General features: G+C 46.7%; 1 protein-coding gene across 5 annotated transcripts in view; it reads right to left on the bottom strand.

Moving 5' to 3' along the window:
- The window catches only part of CALN1 (calneuron 1), a 667,093-nt gene that overhangs the window by 611,268 nt on the left and 31,466 nt on the right, over positions 1-24,359 (bottom strand). The window contains exons 1-2 of one of the 5 annotated variants that reach the window (XM_063814536.1): positions 19,994-20,320; positions 11,126-11,317 (exon numbers count right to left, since the gene is read on the bottom strand). The exons of 1 other annotated variant lie outside the window; for it this stretch is intronic. In XM_063814536.1, coding sequence (XP_063670606.1) covers positions 11,126-11,244 — 119 coding nt within the window. In that variant the 5' untranslated portion in view covers positions 11,245-11,317; positions 19,994-20,320. Of the gene's footprint in view, positions 1-11,073; positions 11,095-11,125; positions 11,318-19,993; positions 20,329-24,359 lie in introns of those variants that run through there. 3 more of the 5 variants (XM_009453338.5, XM_054687595.2, XM_063814535.1) reach the window with 3 other exon arrangements.

The following is a 24,359-nucleotide window of genomic DNA, read 5'->3' as shown; positions in this document are numbered from 1 at the left end:
CAGATACCAAGCTGTCAGAACACAAGCCACATGGCAAAACCATATGTAGATGCTCCCAGCTGAGCTAGTCCTTCAGCCATCCCATCCCAGGCACCTGACATGGAAGTGATCAAATAATGTCAGCCCCCAGCCATCTGCGTTTCTCCAACAGAGGTACCAGACATCCTGGAGCAGATACAAGCTGTCTCTACTGAATTCCTGACCTCGAGATTCCACAAGCGCAGGATGGTTGTTGGTTTATCCCCCTGAGTTTGGGGCGGTTTATTACAAAGCAATAGTAACTGGACTCAGAGACAAGAAGTTCAGGAAGAGGCTTCTGTGATGGCCACATGGTTCACGGATGGAGAGCTGAACGGTGCTGATGGGAGAGACTGGGGAAGGGGCACATAGCGAAACAGGACTGAAAGTCAACTTGTGTCTCTCCAGTGCCCTTTGCACTGTGATGAGTAGAAATGACTTGTACCCAGAGTAGTACTGTCTCATACGGTCTGCTAACAGCAAGACTATTTAGGGCATGAACTCTATTGACTAATCCTCTCCCTTACCCCACTTTCTCAATAGGAGCAAAATCCTCAAATTAAAATTTGGTACAGGTCAATGCAGTGGCACATGTCTGTAATCCCAGCAGTTTGGGAAGCCAAGGTGGGAGGATTGCTTGAGGCCAGAAGAGTTCAAGACCAGCCTGGGCAACATAGCAAGACCCTGTTTAAATTAAAAAAGACCCTGTTTCATTTAAAAAAAATTAATTAGCCAGACATGTTGGCATGTACCTGCTGTCCCAGCTACTTCGGAGGCTGAGGTGGGAGAACTGTTTGATCCCAGAAGTTCAAGGCTGCAATGAGCTATGATCTCACCACTACACTCCACCTGGGCAATACAGCAAGACTCTGTCACTTAAAAAAAATTAATACAAACACCAGGAGTGTGTTAGATGAATTCAGTCTCTCTCAGTGATTCCAATTTTTTCCATGAAAGGACTTCTAATGAAGGACAATTATAGGGTCATAGCCCAAAGCAGCCCAGCCACAAGCAAGAACCATCTTTAAAGTCCAATATTTTTGCCTTAAAAACTAGCATTCCGGCCGGGCGCAGTGGCTCACACCTGTAATCCCAGCACATTGGGAGGCCGAGGCGGGTGGATCATGAGGTCAGGAGATCAAGACCATCCTGGCTAACACGGTGAAACCCCATCTCTACTAAAAATACAAGAAATTAGCCGGGCATGGTGGCGGGCACCTGTAGTCCCAGCTACTCGGGAGGCTGAGGCAGGAGAATGGCGTGAACCCGGGAGGCGGAGCTTGCAGTGAGCCGAGATCGCGCCACTGCACTCCAGACTGGGAGAGAGAGCAAGACTCCGTCTCAAAAAACAAAACAAACAAAAAAACTAGCATTCTACACCATAACATATGAAGTATGTTTTTAACAGTACAATGTCTTAAACTACCTGTCATAAAGCAAGAAGGACACTGCATGAACATGTACTCTGTTGATCATCAGATGTCAGATGTACTCTGTCCCACAGCTGGGCTCCCCCCAGGCAAATGCCAAAAGAATAGGTATACAGAATTCTGATGCTCCAAAGCCCTTTTGAAGGAATCAGGTGCCTAGGAGTCGGCCATTTAGCTTATTGACCATAGAGCTTTTTTTTTTTTTTTTTTTCTATTTTGAGACAGAGTCTCACTCTGTCACCAGGCTGCAGCGCAGTGGCACGAGCTCAGCTCACTGCAATCTCCACTTCCCGGGCCCAAGCAACCCCTCTGCCTCAGCATCCTGAGTAGCTAGGATTACAGGCATGGGCCACCGTGCCTGGCCTCGGAGCACTCTTAAATATTTATCAGCATTGATGTTAATCATCAAGTTGTGGCATGTTTTATTAAAAGAATCACATAGGAAGTAAATGGATCCTGAGTGAACAGATTTCCAAGAGATGGGGTCAGCAAATCTCCAGGAAGATGAAAAAGTGATCAGAATTTCTTAGCTAAGATCATTGGTAATATGTATGGTGGAGTGCAGAATTTACACTTTGTGCATATAGAATTTTTTTCATCATGAAGACACTTCTCTTGATCCTGCACCCTCTCACTTCCTCAGGGACATGACTCAAGCACTTCCTTTCTGTCACCTCCTTCCCCTCCACTCTGGTGTCCTCGTCCTCAAAAGCCCTTCCCTTAGGTGAATTGGTATGGTAATTCTGGAGAGCAATTTGACAAAACCTAGCAGAAGAAAAAATGTACATGTTTTGACCCAGATGTTTCACTTCTAGAAAATGTAGCTTTAGCTATGCTTGCACAAGTTTGTAAGGATAAATGTTGCTCATACACAGATGCTCTCCAAAGCATTGCCTGTGAGAACAAAAACAGAGCATGACCTGAACAGACATCATTACAGGACTGGTCCAGTACATTGCAGTACAATAGAAAAGGATGCTGGTAATCAACTGTTGAGTGAAAAAAAAGTTGCATAGCAATGTGATCACATTCATAATAATAAACTGCATATTTTGATGTATATATGCTTATTTAATCGGAGTGTATGGCACAACTTCAGGGGTACCATTGACTTTTTCTTTTTTTTTTTTTGAGACACAGTCTCACTATGTTGCCCAGGCTGAAGTGCAGTGGCGCAATCGTAGCTCACTGCAGCCTTAAATTCCTGGGATCAAGCAATCCTCCCACCTCAGCCTGCTGAGTAGCTGAGACTACAAGGGTACCACCATGCCCGTTTTATTTTTTGTAGAGATGGAGTCTCACTAGATTGCCCGGGCTGGTCTCAAACTGCTGGACTCAAGTGATCCTCCCACCTCAGCCTCCCAAAGTGCTGGGATTACAGGCATGAGCCACCATGCCCAGCCTACATTCTATTCTTGTCTTGTAAGTGAATGAATGGTACACATGGGAACTGCACATCTGCGTATGTGTGTCAACTGATGTGCCCCAGGAACGCCCTGAGCTTGCATGTATCCTAACACATAAACTCTATGGTAAGTACTAACCTACCTCCCCAAGACCCTGTAAACTGCATGAGGAAAGGATTATTCACCTTTTTATCTCCAACATGCAGCACTGTACCTGGCACACCAATGGCACTTGAATAAATAAGGGTGTGAGCATTCATGGGCCCCAGAATATGTCAGTTATCTATTATTTGCATTGATCTAAGAACTAGGCATGTCCCCGGGAGAGAGAATAAACACTTAATAGGTGGTTTCCAGGCTTTAGCAAACACATACACACACACGCTGTGCGCACACACACACACACATATCCAGGGTTCCAGGCTCAAACTGTATTTGGAAAAGCTGAGATAAACGAAGATAAACCATTTTCTTGGCTGTAGGGCATCACTAAGATTTTAATTTGCATTGATACTCTCCAAGAGGCAGATACAGTATGGAGTATCATCCGAATTTTACTGACCATGAAGCACCTTTAGAGGAATATTTATTTACATTGATGTTCTGAGGATCATTCATCTGTAACAGGCTGCATTAGAAGAATCACAAAGGAAGTCAATGGATCCCAGGTGAAAGTCAGATTGCCAAGAGGTGGGGTCCAAGAATCTCCAGGAGGGTGAAAGAGTGATGAAAAGTTTCTTAGGTAAGATCATTTGAAACTCCCATTGGATGTCGAAAACCGAGAAGGAAAAGATTTGGTCAATGGAACAAGAGCGAGCAAAGCATGCTTGTTGAGCTGACAGCAGGGTGGCAAAAATCCTCCCCCTGGGGACTTCTGGGACCCTGGCAGGGATGTCAGGGAAGGAGCCCAGTGATCACAATTCCAGGAGCTTCCTGAAAAGCTTCTGATTTTGGAGGTAGGACCTCCAAATATATATATTTTAACTCACCAGATACATTTTGACGTTGAGCTAAATTTTGAACTGGCCATTGCTTGACATCGCTCCTTCTGCTCTGACACTAGCTCTTGTTCCCTCCAGAATCTGATCAGCAAACTGATGGGAGCAGAGGCTACATTACATGAGGCGAGATTAAGAAGGAAGTCAGGCCGGGCACAGTGTCTCAAGCCTGTAATCCTAGCACTTGGGAAGCCAAGGCAGGCAGATCACTTAAAGTCAGGAGTTCGAGACCAGCCTGGTCAGCATGGTGAAACTCTTGTCTCTACTAAAAAAAAAAGAAAGAAAGAAAGAAAAAGAAAAAGAAAAATTAGCTGGGTTTGCTGGCAGGCACCTGTAATCCCAGCTACTCGGAATGCTAAGGCAGGAGAATCGCTTGGACCTGGGAGACAGAGGTTGCAGTGAGCCAAGATCATGCCACTGCACTCCAGCTTGGGTGACAAAAGGAGACTCTGTCTCAAAAAAAAAAAAAGGAAACAAAAAGTGGAGAAATAGAGCAATGGATGCAATTTTTCTTGGGGGAAGAAAGAAGACATTGGTGAATAGGATGGAGGAGGTATAATTGATGGAATAAGGTCTCTAAAGACAGTGTGGTGGGGAAGAGATATCTGAGCACATGTGGCAGGTGGTCCTTGGACTTGGGAAAGGACCGTCCTCTACTATAATGGGCAGAGAGGGGCAAAGACAGAGCTGAATGTAGAAAAGGTGACAGTTGGGTGGGCAGGGAGTTGAAGATGTTTCTGCCTGGGGTCTTTGTTTTAATTGTGACTGAGAAGGTGACACCATTCTTAAGACAAGTGAGTCGGGGTTGAAATAGTCATGGAGACCTGACCACTAGAACCATGACTCACACTGAGAACTTCGTTGAGGTTGAAGGTTAGAAGTATATAGGATCATCTATCTGTGTCCCATACCCTTGTAGAATCTTTTAGTAGTAGTAGTAAAAGTAGTAGTAAGACTAGTAAGACAGGGTCTGTCTGTGTTGCCCAGGCTGGAGTGCAGTGGCATGATCATAATTCACTGCAGCCTCCAAATCCTGGGCTCAAGCAATCCTCCCCCCTCAGCCTCCCAAGTGGCTAGGACTACAGGCATCCACCACCGTGCCTGGTTAATTTTTTTTAGTTTTGCAGAGATGGGGTCTCACTATGTTGCCCAGGCTGGTCTCGAGCTCCTGGCCTCAAAGCAATCCTCCTGCCTCAGCCATCTAAAGTGCTGGGATTACAACCATAAGCCATCATACTCAACCCATGTAGGATTTTACCCCGGAGCACTCCACATACTGAAGCAGAAGTAACAATAGAAAACAGCTGTCAGGGAGGATGCCAGAGAGAGGCAGGTTGCAGTGCAAGCACCCAGAGGGTCCACATTCTAGAGCATGACAAGATCAAGGTTGAGGCCACAGGAGTCAAAGTCAAGAGGATAGAAGGTCACAGGAGTTGAAGTTGAGGCAACAAGAGGTGAGAATGTTGCCTGGTCATCTCCATGCTCATTCATCTCCCCAGTATGATCAGGACTTGCAGCAGATACAAGAATGAACAAGCTGCTAGGGAATTCCAGGAGTGAAGGGGTGACTAGAAGAAAAGCAGGTGACAGCAATGAGGAAGAGGGAGTCAGGAAATGTGTTCCTCAATGGGGCAGAGATTTTTACACAATGGTTAGGAACAAGCATATGAAGGTCTACCAGTAGCCTCTTCAAGTGAAGCATCTCACTGCTCCTCTTGGGGGATCTTGGAGAGCACCCATTCTCACACACACACACACCCACCTTGCTCCAACCAAAGTGGGTCCTCTAAGTATTAGCCTTCCCCTTAGGACTTACTTTAGAAAAGCTTTTATGAGCAAAACAAAAAAAATTAAACACCATTGATCATGCCTAGCCCTTCCATTATAAGCCAAGGATGAGCTTGACGAAGGTACCCACTGCTGCATCCTGCTAGCATGCCACGTGAGGTACACTCTCCCCTAAGACACAGCTCCTGGATGATGCATCCTTTTAGGGCCAATGAGTTCGGCACCACTGAAGTCCAGAAGAGCCAAGCATTGTGGGGAAGTAGGACCATTGGCCAGAGAAGGACCATGATGGAAGCCCTTGGACACCTGTTAGGGACAGGGAAGAGAGGCAAGAAGAGGAGAAATAAAGATGGCAAGCAAAGAAGAGTCCAGCTGATGATTCCAATCTAGCAAGGAAGAGCAGCTCAGCGTCCAGGCAACAAAGGCTGAGTTCCTTCAGCCTCTCACTGTGCAGGACCTTCCATCACAAGGAAGTTTACGGGTCTTGTTTATATGTAGACTTTTTATAAGCTATTCAGAGCAGGGGTGGGAGGGAAAACTAGAGAGAAAAGTTCCCTTTGAATTTCCATTGCTTTCAGAGTCGGCAATTTAATGAGTCAGGCATTCTAAATTCCTTGCTTTGTCTACACGTTTTCATTTCAAAATACGAAAAAACACTTTGTTTGGAACATGAGTTATTTTTAGATCATATATCAATAGTGCACATCCACTTCTCCCCACATGAATAAAAAAGTTTCCTTTGGACTGGGCTGAAGCCATACCACAGTGGTAGGGTTATTTAGCTGGCATTCGTTGAAGCTACCTGGGCATCACTATAGTCCCTGGAATCTGTCTTCTAGGTGGCATCATGGATGAGTCAGCTCTAGACCTGGTCCAAAGAGCTCCCAATCTCATAGTCTGGACAAAAAGTAAAGAAGTGAAGGATTTCACTGCTCCTCTTAGGGGTCCTGGGGGACACCCCGTTATCCCAAATACATACGCACACACCTTGCTCCAACCAAAGTGGGTCCTCTTTCTGAGTATTAGCATTCCCCATATGACTTATTTTAGAAAAGTTTCTATAAACAAAAACAAAAAAATTAAACACCATCGATCATACCAAACCCTTCCATTATAAGCCAAAGATGAGCTCAAGACCACACAGTGAATTGAGGGAGGTACCCACTGCTTCCTCCTGCTAGAGTGTCCTTTCAGACCTCCATGCCAAGGAGTCACCTTGACAGGGTAGAAAAAAGGTCACGGATTCCTTGCTTCACTCCCTTGTGAGAACTTTGAGAAAAAGGAGTAGAAGAGAAGGAGGTCACCATCTACAGGTCACCTCCTCCAGATGCATTGAGAGAAGCATGCTGACACCTTAGCAAAGACAGGAGTGGACAATCTAGGATCTTCTGCAGTAATGTAGGCTGACAAATGGGAGGACAATGGGCTGCAAAGCTGGCTGGCTGTGGGAAGGGTGGTGTCCCTACCTCTACAGTCCCCAGCCAGTTTTGTCTAACCTATTGCCTTTTTTTTTTTTTTTTTTTTTTTTTTGACATGGAGTCTCACTCTGTCACCAAGCTGGAGTGCAGTGGCGCGATCTTGGCTCACTGCAACATCCGCCTCCCAGATTCAAGTGATTCTCCTGCCTCAGCCTCTCGAGTAGCTGGGACTGTAAGCGCACACCACCACCCCCAGCTAATTTTTGTATTTTTAGTAGAGATAGGGCTTCACCATGTTGGCCAAGATAGTCTCGATCTCTTGACCTCGTGATCCACCCACCTCGGCCTCCCAAAGTGCTGGGATTACAGGCATGAGCCACCGTGCCTGACCAGACCTATTGCTTTTGTTCCGTAAGTCACAGTTCACTAATTTGGGTCTTGTAGGGGTCACCTTCTTAAAAAGCTCCAACTTAAAACCTTAATAGCAAATACTTTCCCAGCACTTCATGGAGAGTCAACTAACTCCAAGAATAAGACATACATCTAATAGCTCAAGGAACTGGAGTGATATAGCTTGGGTATCTGTCCCCTCCAAATCTCATGTTGGAATGTGATTCCGTGTTGGAGATGGGGCCTAGTGGGAGGTGTTTGGGTCATGCAGGCAGATGCCTCATGAATGCCTGGGCACCCTTCCTGTGATAATGAGTGAGTTCTCACTCAATTAATTCATGCAAGAGCTAGTTGTTAAAAAGAGCCTGGCATCTCTCTTGTTCCCTCTCTCTCCATGTGACATGCCTGCTCCCTCTTTGCCTTCCACTATGATTGGAACCTTCCTGAGGTCCTCAGCAGAAACAGATTAGGCCATCCTTCTTGTACAGTCTGCAGAACCATGAGCCAAATAAACTTTTTTTAATCAATTACCCAATCTCAGGTATTCCTTTATAGCAGCACAAAACGGACTAATTATGGGGGTGAGGAGGCACCCCGCTTCTCTAGTCATTCCCCCTCCCCATCTTCTGTCCACCCATTTATAGTGGCAGCAGCTACGTTCATGCATCTGACCCTCTTCTCTTGGGCACTACTGATTTGATCTGGAGTGGACAGCAATGAGCTTGTTTCCCAGGGGATTTGGAATTAAGACCACACTGATTCCTCCATTTGATCACTGTCAAACAGGTAGCTGTTTGACAGGAATCATCTTCACATGGACAGAGAAACCCAAGAGACTTAGCTTTCTCAGATTTTCCACATCCCTCTAGGTCCTTGATGATGAGCTAAATTTTGAACTGGCCATTGCTTGGCATTGCTCCTTCTTCTCTGACACTAGCTCTTGTTCCCTCCAGAATCTGCTCAGTAAACTGATGGGAGCAGAGGCTACGTTACATGAGGTGAGATTAAGGAGGAATCAAGGCCAGGCATGATGGTTCAAAAGCCTATAATCCCAGCACTTTGGGAGGCCAAGGCAGGTGTATCACTTGAGGTCAGGGGTTTGAGACCAGCCTGGTCAACATGGTGAAACCCTGTCTCTACTAAAAATATAAAATTAGCTGGGTTTGGTGGAGGCCACCTGTAATCCCAGAGCTGCACCTCTGGCCTTAGATTTCATGAGACCCACCCTCTGCCCACTCCCATGGATATCTCCCTAACATGTTTCCCTTTTTACTTCTGATAACTCTCCTGGACTTCTGTCCCTTGCAACCAATATGGCTCTGGGAGGTGTGAAAGTGATCTGGAGATGGAAGACGAGACACATCAAGACGACTCCTCTCTGCTTTCTAACTTCGCCTGCCCTGCCCACACTGTGCATAACCACTCAGGCCACTGCAGCGAGGAAACAGTGGTGGCTCTTTTTTGAGCATGCTTTGGGGTCAGAGGAGGGCCCTGGTGCCCCTGTTTTTGCTAAGGTGTCAACATGCTTCTCTCAATGCACCTGGAAAAGATGACCTATAGATGGGGACCGCATTCTCTTCTACTCCTTTCTCTCAAGGGTCTCACAATACCCAGGCAGTGCTTTACCTGAAGGAGGTTCCCAACCAAAGAACTGAAAGGCAGGAGGCAGTGCACTCTGAGAGATGACATTACTGCTGAACCTAAGGGGAGAACACGTTCCTGACGGGCTGTGTTCTCACTCCCCTCCACTTCCAACTCCCTGGAGCCAAGACCTTGACCACAGATCTCCCTCCTCTGGCCCCACCCGATCCCCTGCTTTTTGGCCTTCTCTCTCTCAGCCCACTGCACAAAGAAATCTTTGACGAATGTGTGGATACGTCCCCAAGGAAGGAATAACAAAAACAGAAACATGTTCAGTGCGTGTGTGTGTGCACGCACACAAATGTGTGACTGCAACAAGCCAGGAGGTGTAGAGACCCTTAGCCCCAGGGTCTAAAGGGAGTTCATGTTCAGCCCCAAAGGAGAAGCACATGCCTTGGGAGAAACTGACTCCTTGGGTCATCACTGTCCCGCAGAGACAGGTCACACTCAACTGCCTAATTCACACTGCTCGCAACTCTTGCCAAAAAATTCCAAATTCCCGAAATTCAGAAACAAATGAAACATTTTTAATGTGACAGTGTGTTGAGCAAAAAGATTTGTCTGTTTGCTGTGTGATATCCTCAGATCTAGAGGTAGGCAAATATCCCTTTCCTCCGTCACACCAGCTTTCTGTAAGGCAGCCCTCCTAGGACTTACCAAAATGTTTCTCTTACTCAATTCTTATCTCCTTTTCTCAACATGCCCCACCCCCTTTTCCAGCGGAAGTGTTCAACATCCTTTCATTTATCCTAGGCTGGTAAAAGTCCAACCATGCCTGCCTTTGGTGGAAGCTCCTCTCCTGGAAGGTATGAGCTGGGATGGGGAGACCATCCCAAGATGATCTCTGACTCTAGCCAACCTTCCTTGCTCTGAGCCTGCCCTTCAGCATTTGTCATTTCTAGCTTTACATTGTCCTATTCCAGATGCTTCCTCAGAGGCTAAGAGAGTGGCTTCCCCAGTAGGTAAGCGTTCCCTTGGCCAGGGGTCTCATCAGCTCCTGCCCTTGACTTCTCAAATGTCAAGTTGTGTTGGAGAGGGTTCTGAACAGAGTCTTGTGGCATCCTGTTCCGGGGTCCCACAGCCTAGCTCCCTGCTCATGGGAGAAACTGCTGAACATCAGGAGCTCTAGTCACCAAAAATACATCCACTTCCTTTTCTTCCCCACAAGCCTAACTCTAAACTCACTGCCCCCACCATATACACTTACAGTCGCCACTGGAAGCTGGTGGCTAAAGCTGGAGATCCCATTCTGAACAGCCTTAGGGAGACAATTTCAGGATGTACCCATTTATAGGACTCACCACAGACCAATTCCTTGATGCCAGCATCCACACAGATCAAGATTGTGTTCTATACCAAACCACACCCAGAGTCGAAATTCCTCTTGGGTTTGTATAGCCATGAGGGTCTCCGAGGAGAAGAAAAAGAGCAAGATCAAAAACCCAGGGAGGCCTGTGGCTTGGTAGCATAGAAAACTCCTCACCCCGAACTGACCGCATCAATGACCAGAGAGAGACAGGGTAGCCTAGTGGTTAGGAGCATAATTTTTGGGGGGGATGGGGTGAGATTCAGAGAGACTTGGGTAGGAATCCCAGGTTTGCCTTTGGCTGTGATCTCAGTCAAACTGCCTGTTTGTGTTACTTTCCTCCTGTCGAAACGAGATTAACAATACCCTTATGAAATTATTTGAGAATTGATTGAAATTGTCTATGCAAAGCTCCCATTTTTATGCTAGTATATAGTCCACACTCTGTAAGTTGTATTTGTCATTGTTCACCTGAAAACAACCATGTCCCTCCCCAAGAGTCAGTTTGCAAACCCATCCCTTCATCGCATCCACACATCTCAAATAGGCTCAAGAAAGGGGATAGAATCTCTGTACCCAGCCAGGACAGCTCTCCCAGGTGTCCATCTCATAGATTCTCCTCTCCAGCCTAGACACGCAGCAGCGGCAAAGCCTCCTGGACCCCGCGCCACCCCCTACCTGAGGGCTGCCAAACAATCTAGGTCCTGGGGTTTGGGAGAAGAAGACTTGCCAGGTGGGGAAGTCGGGGGCCTGGCTCCTCGGCGGCTCCTCTCCCCCTCCAAGGGCTCCTCCGTCCCCCTTTTTCTCATTCTCGGGCTTCCCCTCTCCAGGTTGCTCTGGCAGCCGCATCGGGGGTCCAGGGCGATGTTCTCAGAGAGAGTTAGAAGCGCATCAAAGGAACGTCAGCGAAGGCACTGAGACTCTGAAAGGAGTTGACAGAAACTTACAGCCTGTACAGTGCTGGGCGATTATTCTTCTCAAAGCCTGCCGCCTAAATAATTCACACCCTCCCTTCCGTGTTTACACAGGACAATGGTAGAAACACAATCCTGGCACAAAAAATATAATTACCGTTGAGACAGATGCTTAGTTATTAATAAGGCCTCAATGTCACCAGAGGGTATTGCACAACAAGCCAATAATGGGCTTTTGGAGCCAACCTTAATATTTACAGGTATTTTTCCATTCGTACCCCCGTGGGCACTGCTGGAGTATGTGCAGTGTGGAAAGAGCTATAGCCGCCAAAGTGATTGCAACTTGCAAGGAAGCAAAACACCTTGCCAGCATCATTTGTTTCCTTGCTGCTGACACCAGGAAAGCCACAGAAACAAAATGGGGGACTGAGCTGGAAATCACTGTCTAACGGTGAAGGACTCTGGCCCAGCCTCCCAAACTTAGTCATGCTGTCGCAATCCCAGGGCAATACCCTCCTAACTTCCTTAAAGCATACAGCATCCAAGATGGCATCCCATTACCAGCTCCAGGGCAGACCTGCAACCCATGCATATGGAATCTCTAGGTCCACTTGATGTCACCAAGTGGCAACATCCTCTTTCTACCTCTCTCTGGTATCGTTACCACCTACTTGTCCCTTACAACTCAGCTCAGGTGTCACCTCTTCTGAAAAGTTGTCCTTGACCTGGCCCTCTCCCTTGGTTGGGGTTAAGGCACCCCTCGTCTCTGCCTGCTTCTACTGTCATTTGTCCACAATCTCCGTCCCCTCCTCCCAACATTGTGTTGAGAAAAACCCCAGGCAGGGAAGAGCTCAGATGCACACTGTGTGGTATTTAGGCCCAGGCAGGGACAACCTTAAAATAATTGGTGCTCAATAAATATGTATTGAACACACAGTTAATCAATGTGTGGAACCAATCTCTTTGGTTCCATTGAAGTTAAAAACAAACAATAATAAAGACAAACAAAGACTCTCTTGAGATGTGAAGTTCAGAGAGTATAAATGGAAGACGTTGGTGATGAAACCAACAAAGCCCCGGCCACCATGGATCAGGGCCCCATCTGAGAAAGTTGTACCCATAAGAATGTCTACACATTGCAGCAGGCAATGGCTTCTCGCAGAAACACACAGATGAGTCTCCATTTCTCACTACTTGGCCCCTGAACATTGTATCCTGGGAAGAGTCCCTCTGCTCTCTCTCTACTCTCTCGATTCTGGTGAGAGGTGCATGCTCATGCGTGGGAAGTGGTCTCCTATCAAAGTCAGCTCTTAGGAGATCAGGCTCAGAAAATGACTGCAGAAAGCAGGAAGAAGGCTTGAAGAGCTGTATGTGGATGGTGGACATTATTGTTGCAGATTGTTGTTGTAAATCTGCACACACAGTACCCACTGAAAGTCAGCCTCATTCGGCTCAAATGAAACAGGCTCAGCCCAAAGCCCTGTGAGTAACTCATCAGCTACTGGTGTGAATGAATGATGGACAGACACATAAACCAACTAGATGCTTTGTAATTTCCATCTGAACCAGAAACCCCCATGGTCTTAGCTCAGAGCTGGACCAGATGGTGTCTGGGTGCCCCAACCTCCGAGGTCTCTGGTTCCCCAACGGTTGTGGGATGGAGTTAAGCCCTCCATCCCACAGGAATGATGAGATAGGACAGGAAGGGTGTTATGTCCTGTGATTGGGCTGGAACTTCCCAAGGACTGGGATCTCAAAGACACCTTAAAGAGAGTAAGTGTCTCAAAGCAAGAAGTCACATCTCACCAAACAGCACATGTGCAACGCACCCATGCAACAGTACTTGGCCTCACATACATGCACACACACACAACAGCACTGGTCTTCAGATGCGTGCTCACAGACCAGCCTTGTAACACTCATAGCCTAGGGATGATCTTAGACCCATCTAGCATGGCTTGGGAGGTCTCAGGAAACTTAACAATCATGGTGGAAGGCAAAGGGCAAACAGGCATGTCTTCACACGCCTGTTTCCTGAGACATATGCCCAGGAGCACTCACCCCCACACCCACATGGCTCCCACGCAACTTCACACAGCTGCACACTCTGTCCCCAGCAGCACACACCCGTACGCCGCTCTCTTACACATGCCTATGACTCATCTATTCACACACACTACAACGCCCACTTCCCCACACACGCGGCACATGCCGAAACTCTTGGAGACTTCTCTAGTTAGCTCGTTAAGTTAAACAGGAGAAACAAGTGTGTCATTACAGTAGAAACGCAAAAAAAAAATGACATTTTATTTTCAGATATGCTTTTAGTTGCCATGGCAGTCCCCAGCACCATGGAAGTTGTGATTGGTGGTAAATGCATATTTCAAAAAGCAGTAATTAGCTCCCCATATGCAAAAACTTCTGAATATGTTGAGTCCCTTCTCTTGTCACGTCCCCCCAGGCAGTGTGGACATCAGAGCAGGGCACCCAGATGAGAACTGCCGGGAGCTCTCTCAAGGATGTTCCAAGCTGATGGTCGCCAGGCTTCTGAGCCCAATACACTTAATGACTTGGAACCTGCCCACAGCTCAACAGGCGCACGGCACTGAAGGTGGCAGCTCCCCGTAAGGAACAATCGCTCCTGCTGCTCAGCCGGCCTCTGGTGCCCTCATTGCGGCACTCGCGATGTGCCAGAGAAACACAAAGCCAGGGGACCCAAAATGGAGCTGGCTCCCATAGCCAGAAGCCGTCTCTCCAGAATTCCCCTCTCCCAGTCACAGCTGCCTGCTGGCGTAACGAGGGAAGCCAAGCTGCCCTGCACAAGCCGGACTAACCACCGTTGGCCAACTAATGAAGCACCCCATGTTGGGCATCTGCACAGAAGACAGACCTCCATCTTCCCCCAATTTAACTGGAAGCTTCTCCAAGACACAGGCACCTCCTGAGTCCTCACAGCCTTATGCATCTTGGGACCCAAGGTGCATTTCCCAATGAGCTTCCTTGTCCCCAAATTAACCGGTTACCTCATTTCCTGATGCGATTCCTAAGGACGATTAATTTCCAGAATTTGTCCTCTAAAGTCCATTTGCTAATTGCCTTTACAATTGTCATCTGAAAGGTCAGCCGGAAGGAGCTGGATTTTTGAGCCCCAGTCTTGACGTTAGATCTCTGGGCTAATTCCTAGACCCACATGAGAGTCCTTGTCAGCTTTTTTTTTTTTTTTTTTTTTTTTTAAGACGGAGTCTTGTTCTGTCACCCAGGCTGGAGTGCAGTAGTGTGATCCCTGCTCACTGCAGCCTCTGCCTCCCAGGTTCAAGCCATTCTCCTGCCTCAGCCTCCCAAGTAACTGGGATTACAAGTGCACACCACCAGACTTGGCTAATTTTTGTATTTTTAGTAGAGACGGGTTTCACCATGTTGGCCAGGCTGGTCTTGAACTTCTGACCTCAAGTGATCTGCCTGCCTCAGCCTCCCAAAGTGCTGGGATTACAGACATGAGCCACCGCGCCAGCCCCTTGTCAGCTTTTCATTCCAATAGGTGACCTACCCACTTCCTTTAGCACTGAAAATGTCCCTGGAACACTGCCCAGTCACTCTTTCAGGGTTCAGACCAGTAGGAGGCACTCTCATCCACCCAAAAAGTGATGTAACCCTGGGTCTACGCTTTGAGTACTCTATCAGCTGCATCACTTTTACCAACCCACAATATGCAGAGAATGGTGAAGTAATATTGTTAAGAACATCGCTAATCAAATTAGACCATCCAGTTCAAATCCTGGCTGTGCCACTTAGGGGCTGTGTGACCTTGGGCAAGTGACTTAACCTCTCTGGGCTTCACTTTCCTGATCTGCAAAATGAACCTGATAATAACACCTACCTTTTAAAGTTACTGTAAAGTGTTAGGCACAGAGCAGGTGCTACATATGCTAGCCAGCTGATATGGTTTGGATTTGTGTCCCCACCCAAATCTCATGTCAAACTGTAATCCCCAATGTTGGAGGTGGGGCCTGGTAACAGGTGACTGGATCACGGGGGTGTATTTTTCCCACTTTCATGCTGTTCTTGTGATACAGTTCTCATGAGATCTGGTTGTTGCAAGTGTGTGCAAACAACTTTGCTGCTTCCCTCCTCTCTTCTCCTCCTGCTCTGGCCATGTGAAGACATGCCTGTTTCCCCTTGGCCTTCCACCATAATTGTAAGTTTCCTGAGGCCTCCCCAGCCATGCTTCCTGTATAGCCTGCAGAACCGTGAGCCCATTAAACCCCTTTTCTTTGTAAATTACCCAGTCTCAGGGATTTCTTTATAGCAGTGCAGTAACAGGCTAACACACTATCATTCTCCATTTTTTTCTTTTTGCACTAATAGTGACTGAGCTCCTTCTCCGCTCAGATGGGCGCTGGACTGGACACAGGGCCGGATGGAGGTGGGATGTGTGGAAGTGAATCCACCACAGATGTAGCCTCACGGAGCTCAGAAGAGTTAAGCTGGAAACTCAGACACAAACACACGGAACCGGGGAAGATTGTCCCTACTCCTTCAGTCTGGAGGATCACCTTCAGTCTGGAGGATCACCTTCAGTCTGGAGGATCAGTTTGTTCCTGAGAGTATCCAAGAAGGGAGACTTTGATTCTCCCCTTCTGTGGCACTAGGTATGCACATATGCACTGTATGGCATTTAGGCACAGGCAGGAGCAACCTTGAAATAATTGGTGTTCAATAAACATATATTGAACACACATTTAATCAATGTCAGTTCTCTTTGGTTCCATATTGACGTTAAAAACAAACCGTAGGCCTGGCATGGAGGCTCACATCTGTAATCCCAGCACTTTGGGAGGCCAAGGGGGGTGGATCACCCAAGGTCAGGAGTTTGAGCCCAGCCTGGCCAACATGGTGAAACCCCATCTCTATTTAAAAAAAAAAAAAAAATTAGTAGTGCGTGGTGGCTCACGCTTGTAGTCCCAGCTACTCAGGAGGGTAAGGCATGAAAGAGAATCACTTGAACCCGGGAGGTGGAGGTTGCAGTGAGCTGAGATCACGCCACTGCACTCCAGCCTGGGCAACAGACTCGGTCTCAGAAAAAAATTAAACACACACACAGAGATAATAAAGACAAAGACTCTCTAGAGACGTGAAGGTCAGAGAGCGTAACTGGAATATGCTGGTGATGTTGGTGACAAAACCAACAAGGCCCTGGTCATCACGGATAATTTTTTGTATAAATTTATGGGATACAAGTGCAATTTTGTTACATGCAAGGATTGCACGGTGGTCATGAAAAGACATACAAATGACCACCAATTATTATCTTTTCCTTTTTTTTTTTTTTGAGACAGGGTTGCACTCTGTCACCCAGGTTGGAGTGCAGAGGCACAATCATAGCTCCCTGCAGCCTCAACCTCCCGGGCTCAAGTGATTCTGCCACCTCCGGTCCCCTCAGTAGCTGGGACTACAGGCGGGCACCATCACTCCTGGCTAATTTTTGTATTTTTTGTAGAGATGCAGTTTCACCATGTTGCCCAGGTTGGTCGCAAACTCCTGGGCTCAAGTAATCTACCCACCTCAGCCTCCCAAAGTGCTGGGATTGCAGGTGTGAGCCACCACACCTGGCCCCAAGTATACTTTTTTGGGGCAGGGGGGCAACGGTGGAACAGAGTCTTGCTCTGTGGCCCAGACTAGACTGCAGTGGCACTATCTCAGCTTACTACAACTTCCGCCTCCCGGGTTCAAGAGATTCTCCTGACTCAGCCTCCCGAGTAGCTGGGATTACAGGCGCCCGCCACCACTCCTGGCTAATTTTTGCATTTTTAGTAGAGACAGTGTTTCACCATCTTGGCCAGGCTGGTCTCCAACTCCTGACCTCATGATCTACCCGCCTCGGCCTCCCAAAATGCTGGGATTACAGGCAGAAGCCACTGCACCTGGCCCAGCATACTCTTAAATGGACCTCTGTGCTTGTAACCCATGCACCAGATTGGGCGAAGGCCACAGAGGCTGAAATGATGAGGTTGGCCAGTCCACTCAGGCTGTATCCACATACCTCCCCCCTTCCTCAGAGGCTGGCGCAGAGTATAATCTTAAACGGATCTCTGTGCCAGCCTCTGAGGAAGGAGGCATATGGATAGTCTGAGTGGACTGGCCAACCTCATTATTTCAGCGTCTGTGGCCTTCAGCAACCAATCTGGTGCATGGGTTACAAAGCAGACTCAGCACACCAAAGTCTTTCATGGATTTGATCCCTTTCGAAGTATCTAAAATTCCAATCACTGGGAGCAAGATTGAGCTGAAAATCTAATGTTTGTGAATGGAGAGGGATGAGTCTGCATTGTTTATGGTCATAAATAATTCATAAGCATGGGTTAAATGGTTTTATTTAGCCTCTGGGACCCCATGGAACAGTGGTTCCCAGGCTGTTACTCGAAGACCCAGTTCAAAGAATCACCAAGGAACATTCCCTCTCTTTTAACCACGTTGGGCATCAAGTTACAGTCTTTTGCATCTTGTGGTCTCTGCTAGATTTTACAATTGTTGAGGGCCACATTATAATCAGTTTTTTCCCTGTAATGCTTGATAATGGTTTTCCCCTTGGTCCTTTCCTCTAAAACCCTGCAAAGATGCACATTTAACCCACAAGAAGAATTTATTTTTGTTATAACTGAACATAATTCTTTCTTGAAGGTATCTTTTGGACAAAATGTTGCATTGTGCGGGTCATGCCATATGGTGTGTAATGGGGTACGAGTTGCTGACAAAAAAGAGGACGGGGCAGAGTGTGAGCTCCAGCCTGCCCCAGATCTAAGCCCCGCATTTGCTGGAACATGAGAGCCTGGAGCTCTTAAATATGTAAGAGAGGTTGTCAAATCTACTTAACTGCTTTTGAGCAATGAAGTCTCATCACTGCACTTGTGTTTACTGACTCTGCAAAGGTGATTGTTGGCCATCATTTTGAATATCTTACTACTAAGATGTATTCAAAAGCACAAAAAAGAAATCTAAAACTGCCAATCTAGGACGTAGAAAATGTCCATGGAATTCCTTGAAAGACGCAAAAACAAAATCCTTCTATGTGATGTAAAATCAAAGTTTTCTCCCTATCTCTGCCCAAAACCAATTAGATATCATGGAAATAAAATATATACACAGGCAAAGCCAAAATTCTAAGTCCACATCTGAAAACTGAAATGAGCTTTTCAAATCACCTCAATTCTTCTGCAAGTGAGACTTCTCAGGAGCCCTAATGTCCCTTCATGTCCTGGCTTAGATTCGCATAAGCAAAACACCCTAAACCCTGGTTCTTCAAAATGAAAACCAAGACCCTATGAACGGCTCACAATTAAATTAACACTGAAAATCAGAGTAAAATAGGGAACTATATTTCCTGAACATAAATACACACACCTCCGTATCAGCTCACGAGCCAGCACCCTACCTTCTTACTTTCCAAGAAGCACTAGAAACTTTATTGCCAAAATCAGAAAAAATACAAGGATGTTCACTATCTCTGCTACTATTAACACTGTATTGTAGGCATTAACCAACACGATTAGACAAACAATTAGAGGCATAAGATGGGAAAAGAAATAAAGTTATTTTAAGGTGATATGATTATATGTCTGGAAAATCGCAAAGAATTCATGAAAAAAACGATTACAAATAATAGGTGAATTTAGTAAAGCATTAGAATAAGACCAACATACAGAACTTAACAGGACATGTGTAGAAACAGATAACGTATGAGCAGAGCCTATTTATAAGAGCAAACATAAAAGTTTTACAGATTTGAAAAAAACTATCAAAAGGAAAAAAGCAAAGCAATTCCTTAAAATAGAAAATGAACTGAAACATGCAAACACAACTGTATTTCAAGTTAATGGCTTAACTACAGAGAAAACCGTTTTTTTCAAGTTACTTTAGAATATTTTGACTGAGCTTTCCAAGTGAGACATAAGTCTCAGGACAAAAAGAACCACAAAGAAATCATACATAAGAGATTCATGTATCATCATTAGGAATCAAGATTTTCTATGTTAGAGAAAAGAGCTGTAAATATAACAATTTTAAGGTTAAGTAAAAACTGAAATCTAGTTTGAATAAAAATATCACTGTGAACTCATAGTTTATTTTTGTCTTTAAAAAAATATGGACGTATCAGTTATGTCACTGAAAAGACGTCAAGGTAATAAAACTCAGGCAATGAGCACTCAAATTGTAGTCTCAAAATACCATTTCCGGCTAAGTAATCAGCTCCATGGGAGGAAATACGAAAAGTCTTGTCAGGCCTAAAAGTGGGTAAGTTCTCAATGATGCCAAATGACAGAGAAACTAACTGGAAGACACAGCCAATCACCAAATATGGTACAACTCATTATCCTGAAAATTGACATGAATGTAATTGCTAAGGAATAAACTAATTACTCTTTTAAAGTAATAAATAAGAAAAGAACCAAACAATTGTCCTGCCTTTTCCATACAGATTACATTACAGGATAACCGAATAGTTGATGAAGCAACTCTCTTTTAGAGAGGTATCATAAACCGATAAAGAAAAAAATCATAGATTAGACCACCACCATAATCCGGAACTTGTCTCCAGACTACGAAAGTACCCAGGTGGCTCCCAAACCTGGTCCAGCTGGGACCTGCATGCAGCTGAGCCCACCGTGCTCTTTAGTTTCTGTGCCCACCTGTGTGCGGAATTTATTCCTTCTGCTGGGTTCTTGGTCTCGCCGACTTTAAGAATAAAACCATGGACCTCGCGGTGAGTGTTACAGCTCTTAAAGGTGGCGCGTCCGGAGTTGTCTGCTCCTCTCAGTGGGCTTGCGGTCTTGCTGACTTCAAGAACGAAGACGCAGACCGCGGCCGTAAGTGTTAAAGGTGGCGCAGACCCAGAATAAGCAGTAAGCTTTATTAAGAAGCAGGAAACAACAAAATACAAACGCAGGCGAATAGCACCCCAACGAACTTCCCCAGCTGGCTCGGGGAGCCAGCTTTTATTCCCTTATTCAGCCCTGCCCATGTCCTGCTGATTGGTCCATATTACAGAGTGCTGATTGGTCCATTTTACACAGTGCTGATTGGTCCATTTTACAGAGTGCTGATTGGTCCATTTTACAGAGTGCTGATTGGTCCATTTTTACAGAATGCTGACTGGTGCATTTACAATCCTCTAGCTAGACACAGAGCACCGATTGGTGCATTTACAATCCTCTAGCTAGACAGAAAAGTTCTCCAAGTCCCCACTGACCCAGAAGCCCAGGTGGCTTCACCTCTCACACCCAGGGGCCGCTGCTGGAGGAGCAGCCCCAGCCCTTGTCCCCTCACCCTTCCCCCATGGAACCTGCTTTGGGAAAAACAAACTGGAACAATAAAAATGCCCCACATTCCAAATCAAGCCCTTGTCAAAGTCCCTTGCTTTCAGCCCAGGAAGTTTCTAGAAGCAGTCAAGCCACAGGACAGAGAAATATCTGGTGGCCCAGCTCTCCCTGGAGAATCCATCTCCCACCTCCAAAAGGAAGCACCCAGACCATGGAGGCCACAGCCCCAGGCCTGGCTTTCCTGGTAGGATAATATTTAGGGTTACTCTCTTTCTCCTGGGGCAGCTGGTCTAGCTCCGAGAAGGTTCTCTGATGGCTGTGCTGGCTCACGCTAAGCCCACCTGGAGTAGGCCAGTGGCTGGTGGCCACCTTCAGACCTGGGCTCACCCCGGGGGTTTGCACTGATGGACGCCCTGGCAGAGATCACAGAGGCAGGTTCTGTTAGACACATGTGCACACATACACTCTTACACGTATGCTCACTTAGACACTTACACATACACTCATATGTACACACTGACACTTGTGCCCACCCACTCACACACACACACTCATACACACATATACACTCACACACACCACACATACACACATATACATTCACACACCACACACTCTCACACACATGCACACACACCACATGTGCACACACACCACATGTACACACACACGTATTCATACACTAACATACACTCACATCCACACATACATTTACATACACTCATCCACACACATCCACACACACCCACGAACATACACACTCATACATGCACACCACACATGCACATTCTTACACGTACACTCACATAGACTCACATACCACACATGGACACACGTGCATACTCATACCACACATGCTCACATAAGGACACAAACTCACACATCAGATACACTCATAAACACACACGCACACTCACAAGCTCATACATGCATGCACTCATATGCACACCACACACACACTCATACATATACACACTAACATGCACACATACACATATACACTCTCACTACACATACGCATATAAACTCACAGTTATGCACACTCATACACATATACATTCACACTCACACTACACATACACATATACACTTACACTTATGCACACTCACATGCACGGCACATATGCACACATACACATAACAAACACACACACTACACATACGCACCACTCGCAAACATTCCCACTTATGCATTCACATGCATGGCACATACACAAACATGCACACACATCACACACACTCATGTATACACATACATGCACACACACACTCTTACATACATACACACGTACACACCGCACTCCCATACACGCACCCTCACATATACTCCCCCTTCCTTCTGTTTCCATGATGTCTGCTGTCTCCAAGGCTTTCTGTTTTTGAGTCCCCTGCTACAATTAAAATACTCCTGAGGGCAATTAAGCTTTGGCAGCTAATAACTTAATTACCCACTAATACCGTATCTTCCCATCACCCTCGCCAAGCAGGAGCAGTGAGGTATGAGACAGATTCACTCATTGGAGGCAGACCGTGGGAAGATCCAGGATCCTGGAGTTTGGCGGGAAGATCCAGGATCCTGGAATTTGGCGGGAAGCTCAAGAGACCCATGCTGGAGCCAGAGGCCCATGGGCCTCCTTGAGTCCTGGGGCCGAATCCTTCGTTCTGTGCACCTACTACAGAGCAGTGTCCTTAACCAGGGCTTAAAATTATCTACTAACATGAAGAGTGACCTACAAAAGAAACTGACCTGATCAACCCCTAGTTCACAATTGGGTAGAGCGAGACAGAGAGGCTGAGTGGCTTCCCAGGGTCACACAGCTTCTCTTGCAGGCCAGTGCCTTCTTGATGCCAGACCAGGGGTCCTGGGATGGGTGGTGGCAAGACCCTCACACCAGCCTCCCTGAACTCACTCCCCACTCCACCCTAACACTAGCATGGCAGCACAGAACTTCCCAGAGACGTTACAGAACAGCAGAGATTGGAAGTCCAGTGTTGGCCCCCAGTCTGGATAATTCAAGCAAATGTTTGAAGGGAGGATGTCCTGAATTTGCCATAAGCTGTATTTCTCCCAGGACGACTGAGAAGCAGTATCTGTAGACGGGGGAACATGAGCTCTGTGCCCCTCTCTGTTGCCAAGTTCATCCATTTCATGGCAATGGTTTCCTTCCGTTATTGTGACATGCTTGGATGGCCCAAGACTCCACTGGTCATTTAATTTCCCTTCCCAGCCCCCAAATATACATCCTGAATTCCAGATATGCTATGGAGTGAATTGTGTCCCTCCTCCAAATCCTTACATTGAAGCCCTCAACCCCAATGTGACTATATCTGAAGACAGGGGTTTGGGGAGGTCATTTTAAATGAGGTTTTAAGGGTGAGACCCTAATCCAATTGGACTGTGGCTTTGTAAGAGGAAGAGAGGGATCTCTATCTCTGCCATGTGAGGACACAGCAAGAAGGCAGCTGTCTGCAAGCCAGGAAAGGAGTCCTCCCTAGAACCTGACCATGCTGGCACTTTGATCTTGGACTTCCAGCCTCCAGAGCTGTGAGAAAATAACAGCTGTTAAGCTGTAGTTTAAGCTCCCCACCCGCCAGTCTATGGTATTTTGTTATGGCAGCCCGAGCAGACTACTACAAGGTACCTAGATCTTTCTCCCTGTGGGAGCACCTGGGTCTAATTCATACTATTGTGTCATCCACTCCAGATGCACCTGTATTTTCTCCTTCTTATAAAACGGGGCATGCCAGCTCAAATGCCTACAGGGACCAGCAGTCATGCCAAGAGGCAAAGACCATGAGGAAGTGGCTCCCTTTGTGCAAGGCGGTAGCCACGACTCATCACCCATCCATTGTTGCTATGAGTGAGTATGGCCCGGCATTGCCAGATGTCATGATTTAAAGAGGAGCTGGAAATCCAGATTGTTAATAAATCAGCTGATTTTTTAAATGCTGGCAACAACTTCTAAGTTTCAAAACACTTTGGGAGAAAACCATAACAAACACACAAGTAAACAAGAAGAAACAACAACAAACCTGTTTGTGGGCTGAACCAGGCCTGCGAGCCACCAACTCACAATCTCAGTTTAGTCGATCCTCCTGGGAAAATGCTGGAAGCCTGAGCGGTGACTAAGACAGCAGGGTCCCAGGCAGTGGGCAGAGGCCCGTGAGGGTACGGGGGGTGCGGGGGGCATAGAACTGCGCTACTGGACGGTGACGCTGCCTGCAGGTACCACCACGCTCCTTCACCTAGGGCTTCCTTTGGCCAGTGCCCACCCAGGTGCCTGAGTCTGATCTGTTCCCAGGGACCAGGATCCCACATCTAGAGGCAGGACAAAAACAAACAGCCCCAGCCCTGGGCTCCATTTCTTTTGAGGTTGTGGGTCTGCTTCTGAAGCTGATCACCAATGCTTGTACCGTTCCCTTCGCCCTACCCTTGACATTTTCCAGTCTCCACCTGTGATGTTGAGGTGGGAGGCAGGACTTGACTCCAGACCAGACTGAAGACTGGCTAAAATAGGGAAGAGGCCCTGGAAGCACCTCTCCGTGAGACACACCCACCAGTGCCATGACAGTTTACCATTGCCATGGCAACACCCAGAAGTTACCACCCCTCTTCTAAAAATTTCTGAATAGCCTGCTCCTTAATTTGCATATAATTAGAAGTGGGTATAAATATGACTGCAGCACTGCCCCTGAGCTGCTGCTCTCCACACACTGCCTATGGAGTACCCCTGCT

This window comes from Pan troglodytes, chromosome 6 (assembly GCF_028858775.2).
Source record: "Pan troglodytes isolate AG18354 chromosome 6, NHGRI_mPanTro3-v2.0_pri, whole genome shotgun sequence".
In the NCBI taxonomy this organism is placed as follows: Eukaryota; Metazoa; Chordata; class Mammalia; order Primates; family Hominidae; genus Pan; species Pan troglodytes.
Note: the sequence above shows the minus strand (reverse complement) of the source record. Positions and strands in the feature narration are given on the sequence as shown.